Source organism: Populus trichocarpa, chromosome 2 (genome assembly GCF_000002775.5).
Source record: "Populus trichocarpa isolate Nisqually-1 chromosome 2, P.trichocarpa_v4.1, whole genome shotgun sequence".
NCBI lineage: Eukaryota > Viridiplantae > Streptophyta > Magnoliopsida > Malpighiales > Salicaceae > Populus > Populus trichocarpa.
This window is the reverse complement of record NC_037286.2, coordinates 10,710,240-10,728,638: the sequence shown is the minus strand read 5'-3', so window position 1 is coordinate 10,728,638 and position 18,399 is coordinate 10,710,240. Positions and strand designations below refer to the sequence as shown.

Sequence of the window (18,399 nt, the reverse complement as noted above, 5' to 3'; positions counted from 1 at the left end):
GCTTTGCCAAATTGCATTAGTGTTTATACCTGGACATTCTGGTGGATGTTTCAACTTGGTAGTAGTTGCTACTGGTCCAATAATATCAGGCACGATGCTTGTGTAGGCTCTCTTATCGGGCTTCAAAATTTTTTTAAAGTGTTTTTGTAACCTGATTTGCCTCGCATGTAGGAAAACCCGAGTCTGATTTTAGTCGAAGTGATTTCTTAACCCAATCGTTGACTACGGAGAAATTATTAGCTGTATCTGGAGTCCTCTTTTCACGTGAACATGAGAATTGTCAGAAATTATCCATACGTCCCATTTTCATATGGGATACGTGGGATAGAAGAGTATAATATCTTATCGTTACCTTGTCATAGAGCAGTTAGTGAGGCAATGGTATACGATAAAAGTACAAAAACATCTTTCCCAATCTTTCCCAACTCTACCAAAATTACAATCATCTTCGTAATCACTAAGCTTTTATATATACAAGTTATTATGTCCATGTTAGGTTCCTTAAATTATCATCTAAACCAAATAGACGAGTTGTATGTGATGCAAGCGTTGTTTTTTAAGTATAGTTAGGTACTCAAGTGATATACTCATTGATGTTGGTAAAATCAAATATTGAATTCATGTTTTCATCATTACAAATAGATACACCAACATGATAAGTTGGACTAACATCAATTTACATAATCAAAGTAATTTTAATTTCAATTTCAAATAGATTCCAGTCAAATTAATCATATAACATTCTAAATTGTTTGAAAAGAGACATATAATGTAGCAGTTAGAAACACGTTACTTCCTTCATTGTAAGTAATTTATCAATATTGTGGGGGTTAATCAAGGTACATAATTTTGATAAAAGTTTATTCAAATGAAACCCTAACAATAACTTAATTGATAAAAACTGAAATTCATTATTTTCTCTATAAATAACAAAATTATCAACTCAACAATATTTCATAGTTAATTAACATATTTTATACCTAATTCGATAAAATCCATGATTTAACCTAAAAACCCTAACCCTAATTCACAATCAGTAAAAACTCAAACTCATCAATTTTCTCTATAAATAACAAGATTATCAACTCAATTGATATATTTCATAACTAATTAACATATTTTATACTTAATTCTATATAATCCCTAATTTAACCTAAAAAACCACAACCTTAACCCTAATTCACAATCGACAACAACCCAAAATCATCGATTTTCTTCACAAATAATTAATTAACAACTCAAATTAATGTATTTTATATCTAATTAACATAATTCACAAAACCCCATTTTTTCCTAAAAAACCAAAATAAACAATTAACATAAATTAGTACAAATTAAATTGATGTATGAGAAGTGTGTAACATACCTCTAAGTGTTGAATTCGGGTGTTGGTGGTGACGAGTGGTGGCAATGACGGTGGAGGTCGGGAATTTAAGAGAGACCTGCGGGTGGAGAAAGAAAAAGAACAGGTTGTCTCACTGTGGTAGTATGGGTATTTCACAATGGGAAGAGAGGAAGAAGGGTGTACGCAGCGTCGTGAGTGGTTGTTGAGGGGGGGATAAGAAAAGAAAAAGGAAGAAAATTAGGTATGATGTTTTAATTCGCTTGGAGTAATATGTAATTTGCGAATCATTAATGAGGCATTCAACTATCCAAACTATGCTAAAATAAAAAAAAAAACTCTTATGGAAAGATCTTTTTATGAAACTAACATAGTTTGGTAAAAGATTTCAGGATATATCACATGATAAACAAGTATTGGGGAAATAACATACTTTTACTCAACCACTAACGAGAATCATAATTTTATTAATAAACTGCTAATAGAAATAGCAATTGTCTTAAACAACCGCTATTGTCATTAGCGATTGTATTTTCATTGGAAAGTAACTATTATTTTTAATGGGTTACCTTGTAGTTCAAGGGTGTTGAATAATTGATAAATAGGATTAACTTAATTATTTTACATGGACTGCATGAATATACGATAATCCTTTGTTACTCTCCTTTAACAGTAGCAATAACAGTGATAGCAACACCAACACCAACCCCAACCCCAACCCCATCTCTTATCTCCTTGTCTTAACAAACAAAACAGCCATAAACATCTGTTTTGATTTTAATGTTATTTCTCATAAAGCCATGGACTTCTCCTCCAACTTGACTCCATTAAGGTATATCATTAATGGGTCTCTTTTAAATTTTGTTGTAATATTCTTTATGAGATTATGATTTGTGGGTTTCTTTTGTAGGGTAACATAATTCTATGATCAAAGATGGAAAAACATCAGTTACTAGAGATTTAGTGAGGTTTTTAGAGTTTATTAATGAATTTATAGTGAAAAGGCATGGAAGATAGAGAAATGAAGTAAGTTGTTTTAAAGAGAATTAAGAAGAATGTAGATGCACTACAAAATGAGAAGGGTGCAAAATTTTAAGAAGAAAAATAAAGAGTAGATTGGGATGATGATGGAAGACAAGGCACCAAATAATAACCATTTTTGTCATTTTTCAACATAAGACACCAAATGCATCATCAACAATGAATTTCTAATTAAATTATCAAACATGGGATTTCGAATCATGATTTTAAATCATGGTTTTAATAAAAACACAAATCAGGATAGCAATTCTATTCAAACTATGTTATTTTTCCAAAACTTTTTCAAACTGGATCATTTCCCTAAAATCTTATTCTAACCGTGTCATTTTTCAAAAACATTCCTTATGCAGACATATTTTCAATAAGAGGTGATTATTTTTTGTTCAGTTTGGTTTTTGTCTAAAAAACAACCACACCATTTTAAAAAAAAATTAAAACCAAAACCAAAACCAAACTGAAACCGGTTCCAACCAACCAATTTCAGTTCAATTTGGTTAATCTATGTTAAAAACTGGAAAAATCTATATTATTTTTTTGGGCTTTTTTGAGCTTTTTGTGACTTCTCATGGGCTTTTAATGAGCTTGTATTTGATGTAAAAAACATATTTTAATTGTCCAAATTTCAAGTGAGCTCTAAAAGCAACGCTTCTTTCATTTTTATTATAGGATCAATACTTGAAAGAGGAGCCAATTGTGAAATCTCATAAGCGCAACATTGAATTTCTAATTATCCAATTTCTTATAGTTAATTCCAGAAGTATATAAAATATTTCTTGCAACCTAGTTTAAATTGTCAATGCCAATCCTATAAGAACTTCCTAATATTTCTTCTTCTTATTTGTTTAAGTGAGCGAGATGATTTAATAACAAACACCAGTTAGTTAATAAAATTTAAATTTACAAATCATTGCATTCAAATGATGTAAAAAGAAACAACAAATAATATTATCATAAAACACATCATACCAAGAAGCACATTAAGAATAATGCTCCATGATTTCTTAATACTATTTACATCAAAGTTTTCCCTGCAATAAAAATAAATCTTTGATTAGTATTACACATAAAAAATCAAAGATTTTACAAACTTTGCTCATAACATTAATAACTAGAAAGTGAAGAACTATCATTTTTCTTTTCTAATTTTAATAAACCATTTAGTATATTAAAATTAAGAACTTGTAACTCAACTTATATTTATATTTTCTTTTCATAGTAAATCTTGCAAGGCTAAAAAAAAAGGAAAAAAAATGAAGATAACAGAAGCACAAGATAAAAAAATACCTCATGTATCTCGTTTTTGGAATCAAAGCATCAAACTCAAAAACTTTCCCCCTCTCTCTGACTTCAAGGAGAGCTTAAGCATTCATCAAGCATAGATGGATCGTCATGCACCGCATCACCTATTATCACTAATCCATAAATGCACATGTAAGACCATTCAAATGATCTCTTTGGGGGCAAATCCTCATTTGCTATGACATAACTACATTTGACTACGCAGAATCATTTGTTATCACAAGCCCGACTACATCAGTGACATTAAGAAATAGAGGACAACTATTTTTCAGTATATAAGTTGGACAAAAATGTATATTTTGATGCATAAAACATATTTAGAAGAAAAAAATCATAAAATTATGATTTTTATATGAAACAATCGACCGATTAATACAACTAGATCTATCCAGCTGACCAGTTGAGTCAGATTGTTGGACTTTCACGTTGTCGCGCTTCAAAAGCGCGGCATTTACTTAATGTCGCTAGTCTGAAGCACAACAATATAGTTGTCGCGCTTAGGAATACCAACATTTAATAAATATAGCACTTTTGAAATGTGATTAGGTGAAAACATGCTATTTTACCAAAAAAAATTTAAACGATATTATTCCACTAATTTTTTATATTAACTATGCTAATTTTTTTTTTAAAAAAAAACATCCGAGTCGTCCCTCTCCGAAGCAGTTCTCTACTCTGCCCTAAAAACACAAACCAGTCTGATTGAGACTAGTCATCCAGTTCTCCACAATCACAATCACGTCCATAAAAAATTGGGCCACATCGTCACCCGTAACTGTCCCCCTCTGAACTTAGCAGCCAGTCACTTAACTGTAATAAAGACTGCAAGTTCAATTCATTTTACCCCCAATCTTCAAATTTCAAACTCTCTCTGTCTCCCTTCCTTCTCCCCCTCCCCTCTGAATAACAAAATTTCATAAAGTGGGAGCAAAAATAGGAAAAAGAATATTCCCTCCGTCTCATATGGCAGTGAATCACGTGTAAAGTCACTCTCGCACCATGTAATCTCCTCTCACAAGAGGCACGCAAATTCAAAATGGTAGTTGAAACATTAAAATCCATGGGAGCAAAAAACACAAAATTCAAATTTAATTACTCAGATTAGCGGCGTTTTCTTTTACAGATAGATGTTTAAAATTGCTGAAGTATTGTTCTTATACGTCAGAGTCAAGCTGCCTTGAAAAGTGATCGTTAAAACTTTAAACCCGGAATAATGTCTTCGAAAGAAATTAAAGCCAAGATTCAATTACTAACAGGCTGCACCGCTGCACTACTAATCTCCTTTTTTCAGGGTTTTTTAACAATAAAAAAAGGGAATTTGATAAAATAACCACCAGTTACTATACTACTGACTCCTTAACCGCTTAGATCATTACACGTTAGCAAACTTCATAACCTTGATAACCGTGCTGTTGCTGCTGCCTCAACATCATCTCTTTCTGTCTCCGGAGCTCCAAAACTTTACGGTGCGAGTTCGAATGCTGAGTCAGCACAAAAGTCGGGCTCGCTGCGGGTCGGTATTCGGGTACGAGCCGACCCGACTTGTACCTTACTCCACAAGCATTACATAGCGTTTTCGGCCCCAGCGGACCCGTCCTCCACTGCGGCGTCTTCTCCGACGCGCAGTGAGTGCACCTCCGAGCTCCTCCTTCCGTCTCCGCCGAAGAATGTGGCGCTCCGTTATTTTCCTTCTTCACTCTCGATTCCCCGGTCACCGCAGTCTCGATATCTGCCGAGGAGGATGTCGCGGTGGTGGTGGTTCGTGAACGTTTGCTACAAGATTTGATGCGAGACGACGTGTCGGTTGGAATATTAATGGTGCTCGGAAAGTCAGTGAACGAGTCCTCCATGAATTGCGATAGCCACTCTAGCTCTGCCACGTCATCACTCTGCAAAAAAAGAAGATAAGTATAAAACATTTTAGTGAAGTTATTTTTTTTACATATAATTTAATTAAGAAATGATTCTGAATTAAAAAAGAAAAAAAGAAATAGAGAGCGAGAGATGGAGAGGGAGTGTTGAAGAGTGGCCTACTGGGACTGAGAGATGGTCTGTGAAGTCAGTGGAGAGAGAAGAAGTGTTATTAATATAGGTGGTGGGAGAAGGGAAGAAGTGGTGGTGGTGGTGGATGGAGGAGGTTTCAGGTGGAGGAAGGTGGTGGTGGTCGGTGGAGGAGGTGAGAAGGTCATCATTAGAGAAGTCTAAAAGGTCATCAATGAGAAAATAATCAGGTGCGCTGGTAGAGACTCCTCCATAGACATCCATTTTTTTTTGTGTGTTTTTATTATTTGATATGGGCTTTCATTATTTCCCTCTCCAGCTCTTACTCTTGGAGATGAAGGATGCATAGGATAGAGAAACCCAAGAGAGAGCCTAGCTACAGAAAACTAGAGGATTGAGTTGCTCCCCATCTCTCTCTCTCTCTCTCTCTCTCTCTCTCTGAAGGGGGCAAAATGGAGGAGAGAGTAGGAATTTTAAAGGGTCAAGTAAGAGTGGAGGTTTTCATGCACTGATGGACACATGGATACACATGCTTGACTAGTTGTGAAGATATGGGGTTAATGCATTTATGCTGCCCATAGGCAGGCTGTAGTTTAGCTTATCAGCTGGCTTCTTAATTATGGGGTACTGTTGCCAGTTATGGGTGGCATTAGTTTGTGTGATTAGATAGTTTAATTAGTTATTAATTATAAGCACTGAAAACAATGGTCCCTAATTGGTTATGAAGCAGTGTTGCCATTAAGGAAGAGAGGGTTAGGCTCAGCTTTTATATTCAAAGCCATAGTTTTTTTTTATCAAAAAATGGAGGCATGGATATTTTTAATTTCAATGGGGGTCCAGTATTAGAACCCCCCCTCTCCTGAATTAAAAAAAAAATCATGGGAATTTCACATCTTTATATCTGATGTTTAAATCTGTAATGGATAAAATACTTGTAAACTTGGACGGCAAGTGCCCTCCAGCTGAAAGATATTGACTAATTGAGACAAGGGAATTGGAGATAAATGCCCTCCTCCTTCCTTATTGCTTATACATCTCATCATTGAAGTTGCCTTCTTATTAATCACACATCACCGCTATTCACGTACTTTTCTTTCGTCGGCAATGCTAACTAAAGTTTACTTGAAAGAGTGCTTGTGCAGCAACCACATAATTTGTAGTTTTACTTCATACTTACTATTAATATCAATAATTAATCACGTTTAGAACAATCTTAATAACTCGAACACCCTATGGGTCATGCCTTAAGATTCTACCTCTACGCTCGATCTAGCCACCGATTTCTATTTCTTGATCTTTTAAGTTACCAAATTTCCTACTATGTTTACATGAAATATCTAAAAGTAGATCTTCTATTTGCTTGGTATCTACCCAATCAATGTCTTAATATCCTTTGATGTTAAAATCACCTTTTAGAAATAATAATCCCTCTTTTAGAGCAAAATCCAAGTATGTTAAGATTTGAGAAATTGCATTCATATATTCTTCACTGGATTGTGTATATAAACTAGCTTATACACTTATATTGTAGGCTATGTATCTACAAGTGCTACCATTCACATTGAATTTTATTATGAACACTCATTTGCATCATGTTATTGTTCTTTCTTCTTAGGTTCATGGAATAAGTTCCCATTTGGAATTCCTCTACCAGGCCTCCATTTCTTCGTTCATTGGCGCCTTTGTCCTCTCCGGGTTAGCTAGCACGTCATGCACACTACTAAGAATAAATATAGAGGATAATTCATTAATAGTAAACGCACACGATTCTGACAGACACATATATATTGATGTGATACCTAGTCTTGGTTACGCTCAACAATCAATGTGTCATTACTTGCATATTCTTAGGCTAGTTTCATTGTGGTTTTGGTGAAATATCCAAGTTTGTTACGGGTGCCAATCTGTGTCTCTATAAGTTGAGATCATGAGGGATAATTGGTCTCATCTAATGTTATTCTAATAGGGAAATGAAGCACTGTCCTGTTAAACTTGCCGAGAAATCACCCGAGGTTGTAATCTTGGAACAATGGATTCATTAATATCCCTCATTATATTCCTTAATATAATCATTGCATTATGTTTATTCAGCAAATTAACTTGTTTGAAAACATTAAAACATTCCTCAAATTTACTTTATTTAACATAATGTCAATTCAATTCACTTAAACAAAATTGTAAACAAATTGTGATAATTTATATTAACAAGGATAGATTATGCTGTTTACAATTCTATCCAACTGGGTGGAATTGGAAGGCAAAAAAAAAAAACAAGAATAAGTTAATAAATTCGGGTGTTACAGATAGCTTTCAAACATGACTAATTGCACAAAACAGAAGGACTGCTATCCTTACAACTGTAACCAGCTGGCACTGTCTTTTACTAGAATTTGAAGTGTGATGATGTTAAGAGAATCCTATCCTATTTGTAATTAATAATTTGGATGCACGTGTAAAGGTGCATGGGACGGTGAGTCCTGAAGCTGGCTCTCTCTCTCTCTCTCTCTCTCTCTCTCTCTCTATATATATATATATATATATATATATAAAGAAGAGCAGGAAGAAAGATTGCAAAAGTACTGCTGAACGTACGGTGCATGCACTCTGTAAGTACAATTACGATGACCTTTTCTCTTGATTTGATTGATTGATTGTTTGAGAGGTATATGAACGGCCTTTTCTACTTCATCATTTTGCATGATATGGAAGCTGGACCGACCCATGAATGTTGTTTCTTTAAATTTTGTTTGGGCATGGAATTCCAGTCCCCGTTCCATGTATCCCCGCTGTCGATGTTTGGATTAATTAATTTACATAATTCTAGCTTATATTAAAAAAAAAGATTATTTTAATATATATTTTAAAAAAAAACATTTCTGAGAAGTGTGAACAGAATAATATTAAACACACACTCAATTATTAATGTCCCTTCTTTCTCAATCCATTGTTAATATAAATAAAATTAAACTAAAGATATTACATATGTGCAGCACGTCTGTGTGAATCCAGTACTGTTGCCTTGAGCAAGATGTGCTAAACTTGAGATTAATTCTCTTGTCACATTGAGTCGCTGCAGCTTCGGTTTTTATATAAATACGTAGTGCGAGCACATGAAGGTGTGAAAGAGACTTTTTAGATACATTGCATGAGATTAAAACATAACGCATTCTTGCAGAGTTTATTTTTTAAAATGTTTATTTATTTAAAAATATATTAAAATAATAACTTTTAAAATTTATTTTAATTCAGCATGTCAAAACAATCCAAAAAATTAAAAAAATATAAAACTAAAAAGTAAAACAAAATACAGTTAAACTACAGTGCTAAATAAAAACAAAAAAACTTATATGAACCAGCACTTAATAAATTATATACCCAAAATAGAAAAATGATATAGGCAACGGTTCGGTCTCAATTATTGGTACGTCCACAATGCCCAACAAATTTGTACAATTTTTTTTTAATACAATTATGCATGTGCTATAGCTAGCACGTACGTAGTATCGAAAGGTGTTAAAAGGATTGAGACTGAGTAATCAAGATAACTGCTACTAATGCTGGGAACTTTTTTCTTAGTAGCAGTTAAAATGAATGCGAATGCTTTGGGCATAGAATAAATAAGAGATGCTGATGGAAGAAATTAGAAATACTTTTAGCAGCACAATTCGCACACCTATCTTATAAAAATAACACTTACATGGTCGTTAATTTCAGAACTCATAGAATTAATCGAGATATGAAAGCTGTCTGAACATTCATATTAATAAATAAAAACGCTTAATAATTAACCCTGGTAATGATTTTACTGTGATCGCAGCTAACTTTGAATGTGTTTTCGAGCTCAAACACGGCTCTCTCTGCTTCCCTTCCTACTAGAAGTGATGATACAGCAAAATTCTTGAAGTTCGTTCATGATGGATCGAGAAACAACAGTGACATGCATTATTCTTCCAGATCTAATTTGAAACAAATAATACAACTGTAGTTATAATTCTGCTTTCTCTTTCTCTTTGGCATAAAACCTGGCATTGATATGGATTTGAGCTCTTGCAGGAAATTCTGAATTTCTTATCCCTTACACAAACTCCGTTTCTTGACACTGAATTCCTGGCCGCCTCTTCATGGGGCCAGATTTGAGGGCAATGGTAAGTTCTCCGCAAAGTAATTCCTTAAGATCTTGTTCTTGAGGAAAATGCAAGCGTGTCTTAGAGCGTGTTTGGCAGTGTGGTTGCGGGTGCTTTTCAAATAACTTTTCGTGCCAAAATGCATGTCAATGATGTTTTTTCATTTTTTAAAAATCATTTTTGACATCAGCACATCAAAACGATTCAAAACATATAAATCATATTAAATTTTAATTAAAAAAAAATTAAATTTTTTGGGAACGCAGCCGCAGCCGCGTTCCCAAACGTTCCTTTAATATAATCAAGGGACAATCTAGCCCAGAATCACAACTCTTCTCGCATAAATTGTCTTCTTGTCAATTAGCACTGCCATATTAGTTGGAGATTCATGTTTATAGTACAGGAAAAGTCAGAATAAGAAATATGGTTTTGGCACTGGTGGGAGATGACCTTGAATCGCGTCACATGATAAGGTGTGGTGATCCCACAGCAAAGGCAAATGCACGTGGGTGATCATGTGCCCATGTTTATAGTATAAATTATCATCATTTATACAGTAATCCGTGACTTATCATCTGACAATGTCGAGTGTTATAATTAATCAGGACAACTAAAATGAAAAATCACTTTTTTTCTCCCTTTAATTTAATCTACACGCTATAAATATAGTTAGTTATTTGACCAGTGTTGTATTTTCTTTTCAAAAAAAATTAAATATACAATTTATTTCGATATATTTTTTTACATAAAAAATCTAAATATAAATCATAAAACATATGCAAGCATCTAATTAAATAATTTAAAAATTATTTCTGTGAATAAATAAATAAATCATTACCAATAACTAAAAAGTGAAACTGAATTTTTTTTTATTTGTGTAAACAAATGCCCCTAAACATGCCTTATTTTTTATTTGTTTTCAAGGGGAAAAATACATTTTTACTGTATCCTAAGAAATGAAAAGACAGAAACAATTTTATTTTTTTAACTTAAAGGTAATCAAGTCATTTTATTTTTGAAAAAGATCGGATAAAATGCATATACCTACTTCGTGATCAATGGACAATTAAAAAAGATAAAATTACCCCAACACAAAGATAATCATTTTTTCAACTGAAGAGCCAAATGATAACTGTAAGATGGTACAATGAATTTCGTTTTGTTAATGTGTGTTTTCTTTTTCTTTTTCTTTTTCGTTTTCCTTTTGTCGTGTAGATTAGTGATTGGTTGTAGCATTTAAAACATGAACTTGAAATACCACCCTTATTGTGTTGTCAGAATACCGTTTGAGCTACAAACCCATTAATGATGTGAGTGTACGATCACTTCATAAACATATCTATTATTAAGTATTGGTGACAATTGTCGCCAAGTTACTTAATATCATGCTCTAACGAATTGTCCGTAATTTTATGATGATGTCTATTATGAGGAATCACTTGAATGTTTTTGTTACTTGGTTTTTTTGCAGTGTAAAAACAATGCTACTTAATTTTCACTTCATGATCTGGTTGATTTTCCAATGTCGGTCGCAACCATTCCCAAATAAAAAGAAAAGAAACCGAATTGATTACACGTCATCTATAAAATATAGTTACAATAACAAAAGGGAGAAGTTTCAATAAATGCATGGATCACATTGCAATTTATAAGATGCCATCATTTTTTATGCTACAAAATTAGCGGTCACATCCAAGAAGGAAATTGCTGCAAGCTAGTGTGACTCCATATCTAACAATATTTTATTGTGTTTAATAATAAGGTTTAAGGTAATAAGAAACGGTCTCAATATAATGAAATAGTGAACTAACTCACGTGAAACATATTTAATAGGTTTTGTAAATATGGGTTGTGGGGCCAGAATGATTAGGGGAGGAGGGGGATATCTAGAGCACTCATCGTGGAGGAGGGAGACGGGTATCTCATAAGAAACACTCGTGCCTGCCAATGAACTTACATCCCCCTTTTTCCGCCAGTTGCGATTGGCTAAAAAGCTCCTTCCTTCTACAAATAGTCAAGTCTCAGGTCATGATCATTTACACGGGCGGTAGAGCATGGGGACTTGTTCAAGAGAAAAGGTATGCTAAACTAGATTTATCAAGGCAGTTCAAAACATTTGACTCAAAAGACTGACGAGAGAAATGAGACTAACCTGTGCTGGAGAAGAGGTAATGGCGATTGGTTGCCTTTGAAAAATACGTGCCAGTAGTGGAGAATACAAGGAGGCCCAGAAACGATTTCATAGAAATATAGACTCGTAAGATCCAATTCGAACATTCTAATTGATGTTGTAACACCTGTTCAAGGTCCTTTTTTCCACACAATGAATTACTAGCTAATGAACATCACGATGGTTGGGATTGACAAAGATGAAAGAGCTTTAGCTATCACAAGCCCCGATCATCAGTCAACATCCTTAAAATACTGACTCACTTCCAGCCTTGGCTCTATCTAAAACCTACACTACTACCCTTCAGAGTAAAGACTAAAAACGGCACAATAAAAAGGTACCAAACGCCAACAGACCCCTTTCAATGCCAAGCCAATTATAAACAACAAAAAACTCATCCCCCAATCCCCTTCTCCTCTCCTCATAGACAGAGAAAACTAAAAAAGGAAACCAAGAAAGTTGATACGGGCATTTCCAACTAGACTGACCCTATTGCTCATCATTCTGACTCTCATCTTTGACAAGCTTGATCATTTCATCAATTCGAAGGATAGTTATGGCTGCTTCAGTGGCAAACTAGTATACAAAAGAAATTCATTTGAATTAGAGGCAGCTTAGTGGAGAACTTAACTATCAATTTATGACTGCATTTGCATATTCCACAGCTGTTACCTGAATTATCTTCACTTTGCTCATGGCTGGCTCGATGACTCCAGCTTCTAAGTTGTTGCGTACAGTCCCCTTTGAAAGATCTAGTCCCATACTGCAACAATACCATAAATATTCACCAAGAAAACACAGTAAAACTGATTATTATTAAATTAAAAAAAGGGAAATAAAGGGGGGAAAACAACATTGGCTGCTTATCTATGTTTCTTTTCTGCATTAATGGAAGAGGACATCATATATGCAATTACTTATGCATGCGAATGGAAACCACAGCCCATGATATAGAAAGAATAACGGCAGTAGTGTGATTGGAGATCTTTATTGAAACCCACTACCCTCCCCATCTTTGTATATCAAGAGGAAGAAACAAGTGGACCAAGGATGATAGGAACAAATATGCCTAGTCAATCCACGAATGGTGCTCTCAACATTCTCACACTTAGGAAACCAATATACCTGGAAAACTGCTTCTTATCGGCCTTTGTCTGTGCTGTGTGGTGGTAAGCCCGTAGTTTTGCAACTAACTCGGTGGCGTCCTTGGCAGCATTGACAGCAAGCACCTGTACTACTACAAGTCAGCACTTACACATAAAAAGTTCCACACTGGAGGCATCAGAAAATTAATTTCACATAGTCAATAATCAATAACACACCTTTGGTATAATTAATAAAGATTCAGCAAACTCTGCAATTGCCAACTGTTCCCGTGATCCCAGAGTTGTAGCAAGGCACTCCAAATACACAGATAGTGCAGACTCAACTGCCCCTCCTCCTGCTACTACCTGCAATGGCAATGTCAGGGCATGGCTATCAATTTTCAAGTGCATACTGGGTTTTCGGACTCTAAGCACAATTCAAAGATGTAACTAGAAAGCATCCAAATTTACCATATTAGATTCAAGGGTCCTCTTAACAATAGATAAGGCATCATGCAACGCCCTCTCCATCTCATCAAGCATATAATCATTTGCACCCCGGAGAATCAAGGAGACCTAAGCAAACACAACAAACAAATTAATCAGCAGCTGTCAAGGAGAAAAATGTTTACCATTTGCAGCGCACAACCATTCTATGTTAATAGGAGCTCTAAGGATTTAGCACAGGCCAAGAAAAATTAACTGCTGAAGTTCAGGAGACCTAAATAAGTGGAATCACATACCGCGCTTGTAGTTTTTGTACCCTTAATCATAATTACATCATCATCAGCAATTCGCTCCTCTGCAACTTCATCAGCATACCCCAGAAGCGATGACTCAAATGTTTCCTCCCCTTCCATATCAGCAAATGTTGAAACCTATGAACCAACCAGTAAGAGAACGGGGTCAAAAAGATATCATAGGTACTACAAAGAAAAGGGAAGCACCGGACAACTACATAGAATGCATGGCAAAATTAAGAGGACACATTTGAATTGAAACACAAGGCAGAAATAAAAGATTCCCCTATGCCCTTTCAGGAAAAAAAGGAAATACTAAATAAAGAACACTGGCAGAAAAGTAAAATGAAATGATAATATGCATCGTCTTTGTTTAGAAATTTCAGACTCAATTCTAAGTTGATCAATTGATAGGGAATATGCACATTCTTATTGCTTGGATGGAATGCAATTACAGAGGATTCTCACGTCCAACTTTGTTTGACAACCCCAGAACTAAACAGGTGGCTGGGTGAACTTTCTTTGAACCAGGAACAGCAAAAATGATATATGTAAGGTATTGACAAATAGAATGATTGCTTAAAGGATAGGACATACCAAGGTTGCACCAGTCGCCTTGGCAACATGACGCATATCCTCCTTCCGAACACGTCTCACAGCAATAGCCCCCGCCTCGACAAAGTACTGAAACAAATAGTAGTGCAAATTACATTAACCAACAAAAAGGTTAAAGAGTTAAACAAATCACTATCTTATCAGATGGCCATAAAATATAACTACATATTAACACAGATTCACATGCACAAAAATCTTAGTCGTGAATGTTTGAGCCACTTATGGACAAATTAATTTATCAGACAACATACAGCTACCACAAACTTGTCAATACCAGGATAAAGTAATGTACAACACAGCGATTGGATAACAACTCCAGCAATGCTATCAGAATCTAGAAGCACAAGTCGCAAACACTTACCTTAAGAGCCATGTCATCAATTCCTTTTGTTGTTAAAACAACATTGGCTCCAGCTTTCAAGAGTTTCCCAATGCGCTCCTTTGTCATATCAGCTTCTCTGTGATGGCACAAGGGCAACATCATGGCCATGTTAATAAGAAAATAAACAAATAAATACATCAGAAGATCATTATCATTTTGATTGCCATCAGCACATGGCTGGGTTGAAATAAAAATCAGTTACACAACTCCAAAGACCAATTACCAAAGCAAAATGGTTATTGTAGTACATTCTTGAACATCGCAGCCAAAGTATAATCTAATCACCTTTGACGAATTTTCTCGAGCTCCCTGGGATCAGTGACTAAGACTTGTACACCCAACTGCATCTTTGTCTTCTGAAGATTGAAGTCAAGGCATGCAATCCTTGCAGCTGCAACTTTCATAGGCATTCCTTGAGCAGCACGGCCAGTATTTAGTGCATAGCCATTCAAAAGGTAGCTATCTTTTGCGCTCTTTCCATGAGCTTTCAAAATATTGATCACCTGAAATTCAGACAAAGCAACAGGACATTACAACCATCACTGAGCAATGCAGATTGGCCTGTATCAAGAATACTTTATGAAGCAAGTTATTGCACAATAAGAACAACTGACCTTGATGGGGTATCTGACTTCCCCTCTTACATTGGTCATCTTCACTGCTTGTACAGCGTCAACAACCTAAAACAAAGTTGAATACAAATATATTAATGTAGAGAAATTAAAGTGCCAGGCCTTTCATCTTGTCTGAGCCAGCATAACATTGAAAACAAAAAGGTTCTCTCAGTTATTGTTTCCAGAAAGTACTGTACAAAGCAAAGCCAAAACTAAGACATCTATGAGCAGGCCTCTCAAAACCAGTCGTGCACAGCTAGACAGACCAAGTTGCAAAGAAATTTAACATAATAACAACTTGGAGTTGTTTTCACATGCTTCATCCAAAAACAAGAGAAAAGGAAGAAATAAATTGCTAAAGTAAGAACGAACCAGCAAACTGAAAAGACACTAGCTGCTGTAAAATCAATGTCTAATGGATCTATAAAATTCTGGAAGCTAGAGAAGTGAGTCTGACAAAGGGAACCAAAGTACTAAGGCCAAATTAGGTGTCAGCAAAAACACATTAGCTGAAAAAGAAGTTTCCTATTTAACTTTTAACCCAGAGGAATAATCCATGCTAAGGCACAAATGATTTGCGACAAACAAAAGCCCAACGCATCCAACTGATTTTGGACAGACGAAAATATACAGCTCTATAAAATAGAGCATAAACTCATTTAAATGTTTCATTTTTTACCAACATAATACACTCGAAAAAATAAGCATACCATATTTGCAAAAAAGTCACTGTCACTTCCTATCAACTTTGAAGACATACTTGTCTTGGCACAGTTTACTAGAGAGACTTTTCCGAGCTTTTCAACCTGATAAAATCACAAAAACACTGTAATTAAGAACATTACATAGTGGACAGAGTGCCCAGTGCATGCTGTACCAGTTGGATTAATTCTATCTAATTCTTGCATGTTAAGACTGAATAGTTTCCCATCCATCCCATACCGTGTGTAATTATTGATGCCTTTTCAAGAAAATAATAATATTAAATGGAGAGGCTATTACCTTCACAGCCAATTTTTCTTCAACATATTTGCATGCTTCCCTCATAGCAAGCTGTTCAGATAAGTACAAAATATGGGTGAATGTCAGTAATGGAAACATTCAGAGATATGATATCCAAGGTCTTGGTGTTGCACACAAATAAATCCAAATAAAGGGGGGTGCTATAAACATGCTGGAAAACAAATTCTCACTCTATATCCACTGATTATTGAAGTTGGGTGAATCCCATTCCTCACTAGATCATTTGCTCTCTGCAAAAGAATATCGTCCAATTATATACTTCCACAGCATCATCCTTTAATATTATAACAATGAAAAATAACTTGATTGGGAAAGGGAAAAACAGAGTCCGCTAGCTGCAATTACCTTGAGCAACTCTGAAGCTACAATAACAACCGAAGTTGTCCCGTCTCCAACTTCTCGGTCTTGCAGCTCAGCCAACTCCACTAGAACCTGTAGACCTCAAAATAGAAAATATGAAACAAACGTAAGAATAGTCGTTAAACAGAGCAGCAACTTGAATAATTAATAAAAAAGGAGCAGAATTTGGACTGTATCCATCCACCTTAGCAGCAGGGTGCTCGACTTCTAACATCTTAAGAATAGTAGCACCATCATTGGTAATTGTTACGTCTCCGATATCATCTACAAGCATCTACAATAACCAAAAAAAAAAAAAAAAATCTCGAATAAGAATCCTCTCCTAAAACTGTAAAAACAAAATCAACACATTTCACATATCGCTGCCGAATTCAATTTCAATTAACAATACGAATCAAAGCCATAAGAGTTTCTTACAGAAATAGCAGTAGCAGCGACGACAATGCAAAATGAAAAGCGAGAAGAGAGAGTGGTGGAACTCAATTACTATACCTTGTCGAGACCAACAGGACCGAGTGAGGATTTAACGATATTGGCGACTGCTTGACAGGCCACCACTGTAAAGCACCAAAAATATCAAACATGATCATCATCATCACCATTAGTGAAGTTTCTAAACGCAATATGATCAGAGAGAAAGAGAGGGTACCATTTTGAGTGCGAACGTCCTGGCCGGACTGTCTGTCGCCGAGAATATCAGGTGTCTGTGCGGCGATTGCCATTTTTAGTGGAAGAAATGAAACCCTAGATCGGATCTGTTAGTGACTTGAGGTAAAAGGAGAGGGAGTGACGAGTGACTTCTAGCAAGTGAAGAACCACGAAGTTCTCTGTTCTGCTATTCTTCTACAAAAAGGAAAGGCAAGGAAAGGAAATAAGGGCCCTCGAGGCTCGAAGGATCTCTCGTTCATTCAAAGAAGGGGTGTTGTTTTTAGTTTAAGAGTCTGCACGCTGTCGTTTTACGATGAGGTGTTGTTTTTAGTTTAATGTATTCCCAGTTCCCTGTATATTTTTTCGAAATTCATGGCCTCCCCTCCAGGGCCCAAACCCATTATACATTGTACATTTGTACGAGATGGGAAAAATTAACATCATCAAAAAGAAGGGTCACTTTGTATATTTTTACTATTCAAGAAGCTTTAATTTCTACACTTTGGTCCCTAATTTTGTTCAATTTCTACATTTCAGTTATAAAAATGCATATATTAATTTGAATTATCATAAATTAAATAATAAAGATTTTAAATGATTTTAAATTTTTATTGAAATTGTGGGTATATATGTTTTCTAATTTCTTAGAAGAATTGGGAAAGAAATTATAGTTGGGTTAATATATCATCCTTGGACTTTTCAAGTTCATGTATGGAGGTCAACATTCAATAAAATTATTTCTATGATTGCATCAAGTCGGTGTGAAAAATGTGTTATTAACTAAAAATATTCATTGATGAGACTTGGGATCCATTTAATTTGTCCAAAATATATTTATAAATTAAGTAGTTTTTATCTTATTCTTAGAAGTACTAATGTCAAATGAGTGATTTGCTTAAAAAAAATTAAAAAATATATGTATATATATCTAGTTTTTTATATATATATAATGAAT

General features: G+C 35.0%; 2 protein-coding genes across 2 annotated transcripts; both read right to left on the bottom strand.

Annotated features, from left to right (window-relative positions):
* Positions 1 to 4,923: 4,923 nt before the first annotated feature.
* LOC7453944 (GATA transcription factor 4) lies at positions 4,924 to 6,288 on the bottom strand. The gene is made up of 2 exons (XM_002301222.4): positions 5,717 to 6,288; positions 4,924 to 5,571 (listed from the first exon to the last, which is right to left on the bottom strand). Exons 1-2 carry the CDS (start codon positions 5,945 to 5,947, stop codon positions 5,062 to 5,064), a joined length of 741 nt encoding a protein of 246 aa, XP_002301258.2. The 5' UTR covers positions 5,948 to 6,288; the 3' UTR covers positions 4,924 to 5,061.
* A 5,743-nt stretch (positions 6,289 to 12,031) lies between these two features.
* On the bottom strand, positions 12,032 to 17,706 carry LOC7483818 (T-complex protein 1 subunit alpha). Its single transcript, XM_002301221.4, has 17 exons — positions 17,446 to 17,706; positions 17,289 to 17,353; positions 16,981 to 17,070; positions 16,782 to 16,868; positions 16,607 to 16,666; positions 16,416 to 16,466; positions 16,124 to 16,219; positions 15,414 to 15,479; positions 15,085 to 15,302; positions 14,779 to 14,875; positions 14,400 to 14,486; positions 13,806 to 13,940; positions 13,534 to 13,638; positions 13,300 to 13,428; positions 13,103 to 13,206; positions 12,650 to 12,740; positions 12,032 to 12,553 (listed from the first exon to the last, which is right to left on the bottom strand). Exons 1-17 carry the CDS (start codon positions 17,516 to 17,518, stop codon positions 12,467 to 12,469), a joined length of 1,641 nt encoding a protein of 546 aa, XP_002301257.4. The 5' UTR covers positions 17,519 to 17,706; the 3' UTR covers positions 12,032 to 12,466.
* Positions 17,707 to 18,399: the final 693 nt, after the last annotated feature.